The sequence below is a fragment of the Mustela lutreola genome, chromosome 9 (genome assembly GCF_030435805.1).
Source record: "Mustela lutreola isolate mMusLut2 chromosome 9, mMusLut2.pri, whole genome shotgun sequence".
Lineage (NCBI taxonomy): Eukaryota > Metazoa > Chordata > Mammalia > Carnivora > Mustelidae > Mustela > Mustela lutreola.
The window spans coordinates 94,877,926-94,890,495 of NC_081298.1; the positions used below are offsets into that span (position 1 = coordinate 94,877,926).

Sequence of the window (12,570 nt, forward strand, 5' to 3'; positions counted from 1 at the left end):
CTACTCCAACCGCGGCCGCCCCGCCCCGTGCCTTTCTCGGGTCCCCGCGCGAGCGGTCGCGGGTCGCCGGCATGCAGGGTGGCAGCGGCGAGGACGGCGGCCTGGGCCGCGCGGTGTGCGTGCTGACCGGCGCCTCCCGTGGCTTCGGCCGGGCCTTGGCACCGCTCCTGGCCCGGCTGCTGTCGCCCGGCTCCGTGCTGGTCCTAAGCGCCCGCAACGACCAGGCGCTCCGGCAGCTGGAGGCGGAGCTGGACGCCGCGCGGCCCGGGCTGCGCGTGGTGCGGGTGCCCGCCGACCTGGGCGTCCAGGCCGATTTGCAGCGACTGCTCGGCGCCGTGCGCGAGCTGCCCAGGCCCGAGGGGCTGCAGCAGGTGCTGCTTATCAACAACGCGGGTAAGGCCCCAGCCGGCGGCGGCGGACGACTCCCCGTGGGGCCCCGGGAATACTGCGTAGCGCCCCGTCTCTTCTCCCTCCTTCTCACTTAGACCACCGCTAGGAACTTTGAAGGTGACTCTCTTAGGAGTCAGAAAAGATGCCAGAAAATCCGAGTTGTTTCGGTGAGGTATGGACGAACACTCGCTGCCTTCGGTGCGGCTCCTTCTTCCGGCACACCCCCCTCCCCCACCCTTTTCCTATTCCTGGGCAAATTTTCCAAAATGCCTGTAGAACTTTCCCGATCGCCTTGCTCCGCGCCCTCTGGCGGAGGCCTGAACCAGAGCATGAGGTCTTCCTGCAGAAGTAATTACCCTCTTTTCCGAATGGCGCCCCGAGTTCTCCCCCCAGGCCCAGAGCAGGGCATGCGAACTTTAAGTTTCCAACTTGGGATGAGTGAGCAAGCCCCGGTGTGTCTGTTTGCAGAGCTGGGAGGAGGAAGGCGTCTTCAGAAGCACTAGAGAGACCCTTCTAGGTTTGGATGGGAAGGAAGTGTCTAGAATTTAGAGAGGGCTGGGGGAAGAGAAAATCCATCTGCAAAGAGTTATTCTTTGTTTTTGTATTTTTTTTAAGATTTTATTTATTTATTTGACAGAGAGAGATCACAAGTAGGCAGAGAGGCAGGCAGGGAGAGAGAGGAAGGGAAGCAGGCTCCCTGCTGAGCAGAGAGCCGGATCCCAGGACCCTGAGATCATGACCTGAGGTCATGACCTGAGCCGAAGGCAGAAGGCAGCGGCTTAACCCACTGAGCCACCCAGGCGCCCCTGCAAAGAGTTATTCTTAAGGTCTGTTTTTTCAGGCACTCTTGGGGATGTGTCCAAAGGCCTCGTCGACCTGGCCGACCCAGCTGAAGTGAACAACTACTGGGCTCTCAACTTGACCTCCATGCTCTGCCTGACTTCCAGCATCCTGAAGGCCTTTCCGGACAGCCCTGGCCTCAGCAGGACCGTGGTTAACATCTCGTCCCTCTGTGCTCTGCTGCCCTTCAAGGGCTGGGGATTGTACTGTTCCGGGAAGGCTGCCCGTGACATGATGTTCCAAGTTCTAGCCGCAGAGGAACCTGGTGTGAGGGTGCTGAGCTATGCCCCAGGTAGGTGGGGCGTTACTGCCATCACTGTCACCCAGAACCGGCTGCTTCCTCTCTGGGGGGGTGGGGAAGGGGGTTTCCTAGTCTCTTCCCTCCGTGAAAGAACCCCCAGAGTATATTGTCTCTGAATCATGAACCATCACACCTTTAGGGAAATACAGGCTCCAGAAGTTAGAGCTGGCTGCTATAGGGAGTGTAGTTTAGAGATAAAGGGACAGACTGGGAAGTTGCCCGGCCTGGAGGGCGGGGCCAGAAAGTCTGAGATACTAGAGTGGAGAGACCATGAGACTTTGAACTTCAGCCCTGTATCCTCTGTCCTTATGTGAAACCCAGAAGGTGCTACCTGCCTACAAGGCAGTTTGGAGGACTGGTTGAGGTGATATATATGAAAATGATCCCTAGCTGTGAAGTGCTATCTGACTTTAGCCCTTCTAAATGTTAGAACTTATCGTACCATATTCTCTTCATGTCTATACTTCTTTCTTTCTTTTTTTTTTTTTAAAGATTTTATTTATTTATTTGAGAGAGAGAGACAGTGAGAGAGAGCACGAGCGAGGAGAAGGTCAGAGGGAGAAGTAGACTCCCCATGGAGCTGGGAGCCCGATGCAGGACTCGATCCCGGGACTCTGGGATCATGACCTGAGCCAAAGGCAGTCGTCCAACCAACTGAGCCACCCAGGCGTCCCTATACTTCTTTCTCCTAACAGGAAAGCCTTGAAGGCAGGAACTTTGCAGTGTGCACCTGTGTGTCCCCAGCACCTAGCAAAGTGCCTCACTATGTCAGTCTTCAGTAAATGTTAGTTGAAGGAAGAGTAGTAAGGGGTCTTGTGACACGTGGTCTGGTTTCTCACCACCCTGCCATGATGCCACTGTGCCCCCAGTCTGGAAAGAGGCTTCAATACTGGCTTGAGGCTGGTGGAAATAGAAGGTGGTCACAAAGCTTTTGTAGAGTGTCTGAGTGATTTAGACATAGATCCAATAGTCTATTCCCCTTGGAACCTGGGGACAAAAAGGTAGAAAGATGTGACCAAAGCCCAGTGTAGCAGAGCCATTTACTTCCTCATACTCTCTAGTACCCATTCCGTCCTTCCTCCCTAACACAGACACTGTTATCCTTGTAGTCTTCGTTGAACTCAGCACCCTTCTGAGCTCAGCCTCAAACTCACTCAATCAAATGGGCCAGTAAAAACCACAGCCAGGTGTGGAGCCAATTCCAGAATGTCATTTGGTTGGGTTGGTCTTAGGGAGTCCTGAGATGACTCAACATCTGCAAATCAATCAGTATAATATACCACATTAATAATATGAAGTATAAAAATCATATCATCTCAATAGATGCAGAAAAAGTATTTGACAAAATTTAATGTCGATTTATGAAAAAAACAACAACAACAACAACTCAAAAAAGTGGGTATAGAGGGAATGTGTTCAACATAATAAAAACCACAGATGACAAGCCCACAGCTAACAGCATACCCAGTGATCAGAAGCTTAAAAAAAAAAACAAAAACCTTTCCCTCTAAGATCAGGAACAAGACAAGGGAACAACTCTCACCACTTTTATTTAATGTAGTACTGGAAGTCCTAGCCAGAGCAATTAGGCAAGAAAAAGAAATAAAAGACATCCAGATTGGAAGGGAAGGGGTTAAACTGTCTATTTGCAGATGACGTATTATATACAGGAAACTCAAAAGATTCCACCAAAAAAAAAAGTATTAGGACTAATAAATTCAGTAAAGTTGTAGGATACAAAATAATATACACAAATCAACTGCATTTCTAAACACTAATAATGATCTATCAGAGAAATTTAAAAAACATTCCCATTTACAATTGCGTCAAAAAGAATAAAATAGGAATAACTTTAACCAAGGAGATGAAAAACTTGTACACTGGCAACTATAAAACGAAAGAAATTCAGGGAGATACAAATAAATTGAAAGACATTCTGTGCTCATGGATTGGAAGAATTAATATTACTGAACTGTCCATACTACCCAAATCAATCTGCAGATTCAGTGTAATCCCTTTCAAAACTCCAATAGCATTTTTCATAGAAATAGAACAAACAATCCTAAAATTTGTTTGGAACCACAAAAGACCCCAAATAACCAAAGCAATCTTGAGAAAGGAAAACAAACCTGGAAGCATCACACTCCCTGATTTCAACCTATTATTACCAAGGCATAGTAATGAAAACACTGTGGTATTGGCATAAAAACATGCAACTTACCAGGGGAATCATGTAGGCCTGGTGTCTTAAAGAAGATAACTTTGGGTAGAAATTTTGTAGTGACCTATTAGCTCCATGAACTTGGATGTACAAATCTTCCTCCAGATTTGGGAAGTTCTCAGCCATTATTTCTCTGGGATTCCAATAATGTATAAGTTGTCTCTTCTGACGGTAACCCTCAAGTCATCTTTACTCTTGTTCTTCTTTCTTTTTGCTCTTCTGACTGGATAATTTCTAATGAGCTGTCTTTTGATTCACTAATTTCTTTCTTCTGCTTGGTTGAGTCTGCTATTGACTTCTCTTGAATTCTTTAGTCATTTTATTCTTCAACTCTGGGATATGGGTTTTTTGAGTTCTTTTTTTTTTTAAGTGGTTTCTATTTCTTTGTTGAACTCATTTTGTTCATGCATTGTTTCATAATTTCATTTAGTTGTCTATCTACATTTTCTTTTTTTGTTTTTTGAAGATTTTATGTATTTATTTTAGAGAGAACACCTGAGCAGGAAGAGGGGCAAAGGGCTAAGGGGGAGAGAGAAGGAAAGAGAGAGAATCTCCAGCAGACTCCACACCAAGCACAGAGCCCAACATGGGGCTCACTCCCGTGACCCTGAGAACACGACCTGAGCTGAAACCCAGAGTCAGATACTTAACCAACTGAGCCAGCCATCTATCTTCATTTTCTTGTAGTTCACTGAATTTCTTTAAGATTATTTTGAAGTCATTTGTTCATAGATTTATTTCTTGAGGGTTAGTCATTGAAGTTTTATAGGTTTCCTTTGGTGGTGTCACAAGTCCTTGATTTTTTTGTGATCCTTGTGGCCCCATGTTGGTATCTGTGCATTTGAGAAACTAGGCACCTCTCCCCGTCTTTACAGGCTGACTTCAGTAGGCAAGGCCCTTTACCAGTCAATCCACCCAGTGATTCTGGATGAACAATCTGGTGATGTCTACAGCAGGCTTGCTGCTGGAGTCTTTAGGCAGTCTGTTGCTGGGGTGGGTTGAATACCTGGGTCTATGGTAGTTAGTCTGGCACTGGGCCTGGATGGACCCTGGGTTTATAGGCACTGATTGCAAGCTTGGAGGCATCTAGGGCTACAGGAGCTGGCTGGAATGTTCATGCAAGCTTGTCAGGCGTCTGATGCCATGGGAGCAACCCCAGGCCACAAGAGCCAGCTGATACTGGAATGGACTGGGGGCCTGGGTGTCTTCAGGCTTTCTGGGAGCCTGGAGCTTCCTGGGGCTATTGGAACTGACTGGAACCAGCAGGCATCAGAGTGAGCCTGGGACCTAGGTTTGTGGGAACCTGTGTCAGAGGAGCTGCCTGAGGCTGCGGGAACCACTTGGGGATGCTGAGGCCATGGGTTAGCTGGGGGCCTGGATTCATGGGAACCCAGAGGGAGCCAGGAGTTGGCCTGGTGCTAGGGTGGGATGGCTCTGGGATCCCCCGTGAAGTTGGGTGCTTCCTTCACTCTCCTCCCACAGGGAGGGTGTCTGTACACGGGGATGCCCGGACTTGGGGGCAGATGATAAGGGTAGTACCAACCTGTATTTCCTACCTTCCTCAGTGCATCCGTTCTTATTTCTGTGATTCACCCAGGTAGTGTAATCCCTTCTCTGGAATCCTTGGCTTTTGTGAAGGTAATTTCATGGGCAGATACTAGTTCATAATCGCTCTTTCTGCAAAAAAAGTGCTAGAAATTCCTACGCCATCTCTTGTCCGACTCCAGTGATATTTTAGCAAGATGTGTTCCCCACAGGGCTACAGAAGGAGCTCAAGCAGAGAGAGAACCAGGGCCGCAAAAAGGGCCCTGTAGAAGCAGAAGTGTACGTCCTCTTTGGTTCAGCTGTGGGAACAGAGTAGAGAGGGAGGGAGCGAGGATAGAAGTTTTGAGCTTCCATTAATGGAAACAGAAAAGTCAGGAGGAGGAGGTGCTGGTTGGACAGGAGGTGATAAGCTTGGTTATAGACACAGTGGTCTGGAGATGCCATTGGGATTTGGGTCTAGAGCTCGATAGTGACAGAATGACCCTGACCACACTTGTCAGCCAGCCTGAGGTCTTGCCGGTGACCAGACCTGACTCCACGTGCACAGCAGGGGCCCCTGCCTCGGCCATGTCCCCTCAACTTCTGCTTTTCATGCCCCAGGTCCCCTGGATACAGACATGCAGCAGTTGGCGCGGGAGACCTCGATGGACCCAGACTTACGCAATAGGCTGCAGGACCTGAAGACAAAAGGGGAGCTCGTGGACTGTAAGATGTCCGCCCAGAAACTACTAAGCTTGCTGCAAAAGGACACGTTCAAGTCTGGAGCCCATGTTGACTTCTACGATAAATAAGCTAATGTCCTTGGCTTCCTGGGGCTTTCTATCCCCCTCTCAGGCATACCCAGGAGCTCTTTGTGACCCACTCCCCACAACCTGCCACAGGGGCACTGCCAACCCTGCCTTACCCACTTACATCTACTGTCCTGCCCTCAGATCCTCTCATGAGTCTGTTGGCTGCCGTGAGTTAGTGGGAGCTTGGGAGAGAGAAGTCATGGTGGTTGGTATTTTGTCTCCCCAGAAATTGAATTTTACGGATGGGAAAAGCAGAACAAGATGCTGCAACCCTGAAGAGAAGAGGTTGGGAATCTCATGGCCAGTGTCTGGCTGGACTGGTGTCAAATGGGAGGGCCCATGTAGAGTCACGGCCCACGGGGGAGGGAGGACGGTGCAAATTCATCGCACAAGGATGCCCCATACTCACGGTAGCAGGACCTTGTGTCGAACTTCGTGTCCTCATTCTGATGCCTCCTCCCTCCGGAACGTACTGTCTGTCCCCCAGGTGGGAGGAAGGGTCCCCTGGGAGTTTATGTGCAAGTAAAAAGCATATACAAATAAAATGTGGATTATCCTTTATTCACACCTGCCTTCTCCTCTGATACAGGGCCTGTGACTGACTCCCAGCTTGCTGGGTCCAGAGATGTTCCTTAAATGCAATTAACCCAAACTCGGGAAGTTACCTTTGTCTTGGGAAGGAACTTCCCTTAGGGTTGTCTACCTCTTCTCACAGCGCCCTACCCAGTGGCAAGCTCAAGTCCAGAGCTGGCCAAGATAGACCTGCCCAGATCCCTATGCTGACCCCAATCTTTAGTACCCTTTCTTCATCCTTGACCTATTCAAAGAGTATTTAGGCTGCAGGGCCCAACTCCCAGCCTCCCAGGCCTTCTTGGATTCCCAATTCTACCCTTTGCCCACCTGGCAGTGTTCTGAATAGATCTCCTCAGGGGGCTGTCTGTCATGGGTCCTCCTGGTAAAGTCCATGTGGCACATGTTCCTGGTCCTCAGGAACCCTAAGCCCTGGTGGGCTTAGGACCAACCTGCCTTTTAGGGAGGCAGGTAATATTCCAAGAGAGGGAATCCCTAAGAAACCAGGTGTGTAACAAACCCATCCTTGCCCCCGTCATCAGATTCAGCAGAGCTGGGAGCTCCACAGTGGTGGGGGTCTACAGCCAGTCCACCAGCCCCTTGCCCCTGGGCCTTATTTGGGAGGAGGGAATATGGTCCCTGCTAGCTAACTTCTAGGAGTCAGCCTTGCCGCTGAGCCTGTAGGGGGGAACCCTTTGTTCCTTTTCTTGGCCAGCAGAGGGCGCACTGAGGCCGTTCCTCCAGGAGAACCCACGGCTGCTCAGCTCCAGACGCAGGCTCTGGGCGGGAACTGCCAATGTCCTGATAGGTTCCCTAGAAGGGAGCCAGCAATTCATGCTCTTTTTGTTGCCCAGCAGAGCATTTGCCCTCACTGGAGTCAAAAGCCCTGCACGCCTATCCCTGCCCTGCCATTTGCCAGCTCGTCACCCAGCGTAAATTGTGTAAATTGCTTTTCTGCAGTATTTCGCTGTTCTTCTCTAAGAAATGGTACCTCCCTCAGAGGGTCATTGGGAGCCGTATGCGACCTCATGTTTGCAAATGTTTAGCACAGTGCCGGCATTGCGGTAAGTGCCGAAGCTTCAGATAGTATCAAGATCCAGCTTAACCTGGAGCCCCACACGCAGCAAGGAGGCCCTCCCCCTTGCTCACCTACAGCAAGAACTCTCACTCAGCTCCCCCTGCCTGGGGCGTCAGGGGGGCTGGAGTTCACGATGGACAGCTTGTTCTGGACTTGCCAGACCCATGGGGAAATGTGTGCACCTCGAAGTCAGGAACCCTTGGTCTCACTTCCCTCTGTAACGCCTTTGCCCAGGTCCCTCTACCCTCTGGGCTCCGTTTCCCCAGAGCAAAGGAGCTCTGAGACTCCGTGCCTCAGGTGGGGCTGGGCCAGCCGGGGCTGCCCCCTCTCTCTGGTGAGTGTTGGGTGGACCCCTGATCCATGGAGAGTGTGAGACGGGTCTGCGCCTGGCGGGTCTGGATTGTTTCCCTCTCCCCGCCAGCCTGGTTGGAGTACCACACGTGCCCACCAGGGGGCGAGACCTTCCCACGCTTGACACTTGTCCTCTTGGAGCCCAGGGATTTAACAACCTTAGAAACAACCCCCTTCTTTCTTTCTCCTTGTACTCTAGGATTGAGAACTCTCGGGCAGCCCGCAGGGAGCTGAGAAGGACGCAAGCGCTGGGATCAGGGGTCGCTCTTCCTAGCAGGCCCAAGGCCTCCTTAGTGGCCCCGGGGCTCCGGCGCAAGGATTTCCCAGACCTTGTTCCTCGGTCTCTCACCACTGCGGCCCGGAGATTTCCTGGGCAGCCTCTGGGGGCTGACCATCTGTGTTTCCAGGCATTGGCCACCACACATGTGAGCACACGCAGGCCCATACGCAATACATGCCTGCACATCCCCAGCGTCCAGCGGCAGGGTCGAGCAGGGCCCCGGATTAGCCAAAAGACAAACAAGCTTTCTCTTTGTCTTGGATGCAAACGAGCCGGGCAGTTTTGGAGTTTTGTGTTTAATACCCTGAGCTGGAGGCCAGCAGCTGGCCTGTGAGGAGCAGGGGAGGGGATTCCAGGCCCAGCCCCAGGGACATCCAGCACCTCTGTCCATGAACATGACCAGCTGGGACTAGACTGTTCAGGAGGGTCCTCCCCGCCCCACCCGCAATTCTAGTCCTTCATCCCCTGAATACAAGGCAGGCTGGAGCCTGTGTCCACTGTTAGCCAGGACTGGAGGTGCCCGGGGTCTCCTACCTCCTCACTCAGAACAGCAACCGGGGACACGCTCCATCCCAGCATCTCTCCATGTCTCTCATCGGGGGTTGGGCTTCGGAATACTTCCTCAGGCCTCCTTCACCCACGGTCTTTCCCCATGGAATATGGCCTTTTAGGCCAACATGTGTTTGCATAATTCACACTCACGGACTCGGGTACACACTTCTGCTTACCAGGGTGCCCAGCTGTGTTCCCTCACTATCCGGGTCCTGTGTGGTGACAGAGAGGGGAGTGGAGAGCACTTCCAGTCCCCAGAGCGGAGATCCCACAGCAGTGATCCCAGATCCTGGTGTTTCCAGTGATCCCAAAGGAGCCACTAGGCAGCAGACTGGGAAGGGTGCTGAGAACACCCTCTGAGCTCCTGGGGCTGGCTGGGGGTAGGGTTACATGGTGGCAGAGAAACCATTCTTTTTTTTTTAAAGATTTTATTTATTTATTTATTTGACAGACAGAGATCACAAGTAGGCAGAGAGGCAGGCAGAGAGAGAGAGAGGAGGAAGCAGGCTCCCTGCTGAGCAGAGAACCCTATGCGGGGCTCGATCCCAGGACCCTGGGATCATGACCTGAGCTGAAGGCAGAGGCTTCAACCCACTGAGCCACCCAGGCGCCCCGCAGAGAAACCATTCTTGCTCCCCCAGACAGGTCCCGAGCTCTTCTGCCTGCAGGGTTGGGAGGCAGGGTAGAGGGAGGGCTGGATGTTCCCTCAGACTTTTAAATGGTGCCCACCTCCTTATTCTCAGCCTACCATGGTTGTTCCCTCCCAGCCAGACTCCCTTTCCTCACCCTTTCTCTCCCATTTCATCCATCATGCACTCCCCCTTGGCCCTAATGGCCCTAACTGGGAACTGAGAGAGCCCTGGATTTCTATTTTCAGGGAGAGTTTGGGGGAAAGGAGGAGAAGGAAGTTCTTCTTTTTCTCTGGGAGACCCACATCTCAGGCCCACCAGCTGACCCCAATGGCTCAGCATGTGTCCAACCTGAAAGCTATCCGGTGGTCTCTCAGTCCTTGGGCACGTGTTCCTTGTCCCCAACCCAAGGGCAAGGGAAGAGAAGGGCCTGCCCCCCACTCCCCAGACCTGGTGTCTCCTCTTAGAGCTGCAGGAATTTCTCTGGCCCACACTCTGGTTCAGGTCTTAGTCCCACTCTTGCGGAGGCCTTTCCTTCCCCCTCCCTGTTCTTCTAAAGCCCAGCTTGACCCCAGAGATCAGGCCCAAAAGGCTGGGTGTATTCCGCAGACCTTACCCAGACCTAACCCAGTGAGGACCCGTAGAGTGGGGAAAGGAATGAATGAATGAATGAATGAATGAATGTAGAGAGTGAGCAAGTAAGCCACCTGTGAATGCTGGAGTGGCTCACTGCCGGGTGTATAGTGAAGCCTTTGAAATGGCTCAGGTGTGATGACTTTGCCTGTGGGTCAGGTCTGCAGACAAACCCCCACCACCCCAGGCAGCCCTGTGTGGGGATTCAAACCCACCTTGGATTCCTCCTTGGAATCCCTAAAGGAAAGCCCAAACGTGTGTATTATGGAAGTGGATGGGTCTGTCCTGTGTCAGAATCACCTGGACAGTTAAAAAAAAAAAAAAAAAAAAGACTTTCCCATTGCTCCTTCTTCACCCCACATTCCAATTCACTGGATCTGGGTGTGCCCCACGAGCACTAGAGCATTGAAAAGTGAGCTGTGAGAAATGATTAATTCATTAATTTAGAAAGCGAGCTGTGAACCTTGCAAACCCAGGTGGTATTAGCAGAGATCAAAGAAGGCAACTGCTTAGGGAAAGGAAGTTTAGCGAACAGAGTCTCAGGGTTAGGGGTTGGGGCTAGTCTGAGGTCAGAATTAAGGATCAGTATACGGCCAGGGTCAGGGTCACTGTGAGTCCAGATTTGGGGTCAGGACAGGGCCAGGGCTAGGTTCAGTCTGTGTTGGGGGCTGGGAATATAGAGAGGGAAACAATTTTGGAATATTTGGCGAGGCAAAAGTGGCCTGAGCTCCTGGCTTTGAAAATATTATTTGCATATAAATGATGAGTGTCAGGGTGAGCTAGCTCATTAGGAAAAGACAGACTGGGCCTGAAGACCAAGGTTGGGGAGCTGCTCTCTCCAGCCCAGGATAGCCCCAGATCTGCCCACCCTGGCCTGCTGGGCAGGAGCCCTATGCACAGGGCAGGGACATTATCTGGAACAAAACGGGCTTTCTTCAACGGTCCCTCCTTGCGGCCAGCCTGGGTGGCACGCGAAAAGGAGCTGGGGCAAACCTAAGAAGTTGAGCAGTGGGGAGTCTCCTCTCCTCTCTCGAGAAGACACAACAGGGCACAGCGAGACTGAGGTAGGGTGAGCAGGACGGCGATGGGAAGCCAAGCAACACGGGGAGAAACACAGACAGAGACAGAAAGACTTGAAAATGTAGTAAGGCAGATTTAGATGGAGGGAGAGAGATTGAGAGGAGCCACACACTCACACACACTCATCTGCTCGCGCTCATACACACACTCACACACGCTGGGGCGTGCGCTCACGTAGCCACCCGGAGTCTTACTGGAAATAATCCCACTCGCGACGCCAGGGCCTCAGCTGCACAGGCAGTGCCGAGCTGTTACCTTGCACATCTGTCAGCTCCAAATGTAGAAGCTGTCATAGGGGTGTGTGTGTGTGTGTGAGAGAGAGTGTGTGTGTGTGTGTGTGTGTGTGTGAGAGTGCGTGTGTGCGTGCCTGTTTCTCCCAGAGAGTTCTGAGGGCTGACTTACCCTCACAGAGGGAGATCCCCAAGGACCCAGAGGCTCTCTGGCAGGGCTTCGTTCCTTCCCTTCCCGCCCAGGGAGAGGCCGGTGTGCCACCCAGCTTTAGGACATAGCTCCCTGGACTTGGCTTCTGCGGCCTGGTTTGGCCACTTACACCCATGAGGTCCGGGGCAATCAAAGCAGCTGGGCCTCCTCCTCTGTCAGGTGGGCCAGTAAAGTAGCCAAGCCCTCTGGATCCCGGAGGGGCCGCGATGAGCGCCTGACCTCATAGGTATGGTCAGTCCTGGGACATCAGGGATGCTTTTCAGCCTGTTTGTTATGACTAGGAATTCCCTCTGTGGCTGATTTCCGACTTCCAGGATTGAACCTAGCATGCAGGTTCCTCGGCATTACCCTTCTCTCCAGCCTGCTTTTCTCCCAGCTGTTTTCCATGATCAGACCAGAGGTTGTACCTAGAGCACCAATTCTTGACTGCAGAGGACTGAGAACCTCTGACCCAGAGCCTCCAGGAGCAGAGAGGGTTGGCACAAAACCCAGGGACACGGGGATATTTAACCCTTTCTTACAATGATCCTTGGGCAGAACCATGTGCTCTTTCTCTCTGGAAAAAGAGACCCTCCCCCCCGTGATGTAAGTTACATCATGATGTAATGGCCCCCCACTGTCCTCATGTGTCAGGAAGTTCTTTTCTGTGTCTGCACTCTGTCCTGCTTTAAGCTAAGCTTAGCATAAAGGGATTTTACAGCAATGTGGAAGAGGCCCCAGACACCATCCAGAAGGGAGGACAGATTTTTCGTTCTTTTTTTTTAAGATTTTATTTATTTAATTGACAGAGAGAAAGAGGGAGAGAGAGAACACAAGCAGGGGGAAGCCGCAGAGGGAGAGGGAGAAGCGGGGTCCCCACTCAGCAGGG

At 51.8% G+C, this 12,570-nt stretch overlaps 1 protein-coding gene across 1 annotated transcript; it reads left to right on the forward strand.

Annotated features, from left to right (window-relative positions):
- The first annotated feature begins 28 nt into the window (after positions 1-28).
- Positions 29-6,653, forward strand: SPR (sepiapterin reductase). The gene is made up of 3 exons (XM_059188043.1): positions 29-393; positions 1,232-1,522; positions 5,898-6,653. Exons 1-3 carry the CDS (start codon positions 72-74, stop codon positions 6,086-6,088), a joined length of 804 nt encoding a protein of 267 aa, XP_059044026.1. The 5' UTR covers positions 29-71; the 3' UTR covers positions 6,089-6,653.
- Positions 6,654-12,570: the final 5,917 nt, after the last annotated feature.

Bases quoted from the DNA above. Each gene is read 5' to 3' on its own strand.
- SPR (XM_059188043.1), top strand. From the start codon at position 72: ATGCAGGGTGGCAGCGGCGAGGACGGCGGCCTGGGCCGCGCGGTGTGC. The intron at 394-1,231 runs GTAAGGCCCCAG...CTGTTTTTTCAG, and splicing joins GCTGCTTATCAACAACGCGG to GCACTCTTGGGGATGTGTCC. The intron at 1,523-5,897 runs GTAGGTGGGGCG...TTCATGCCCCAG, and splicing joins GGTGCTGAGCTATGCCCCAG to GTCCCCTGGATACAGACATG.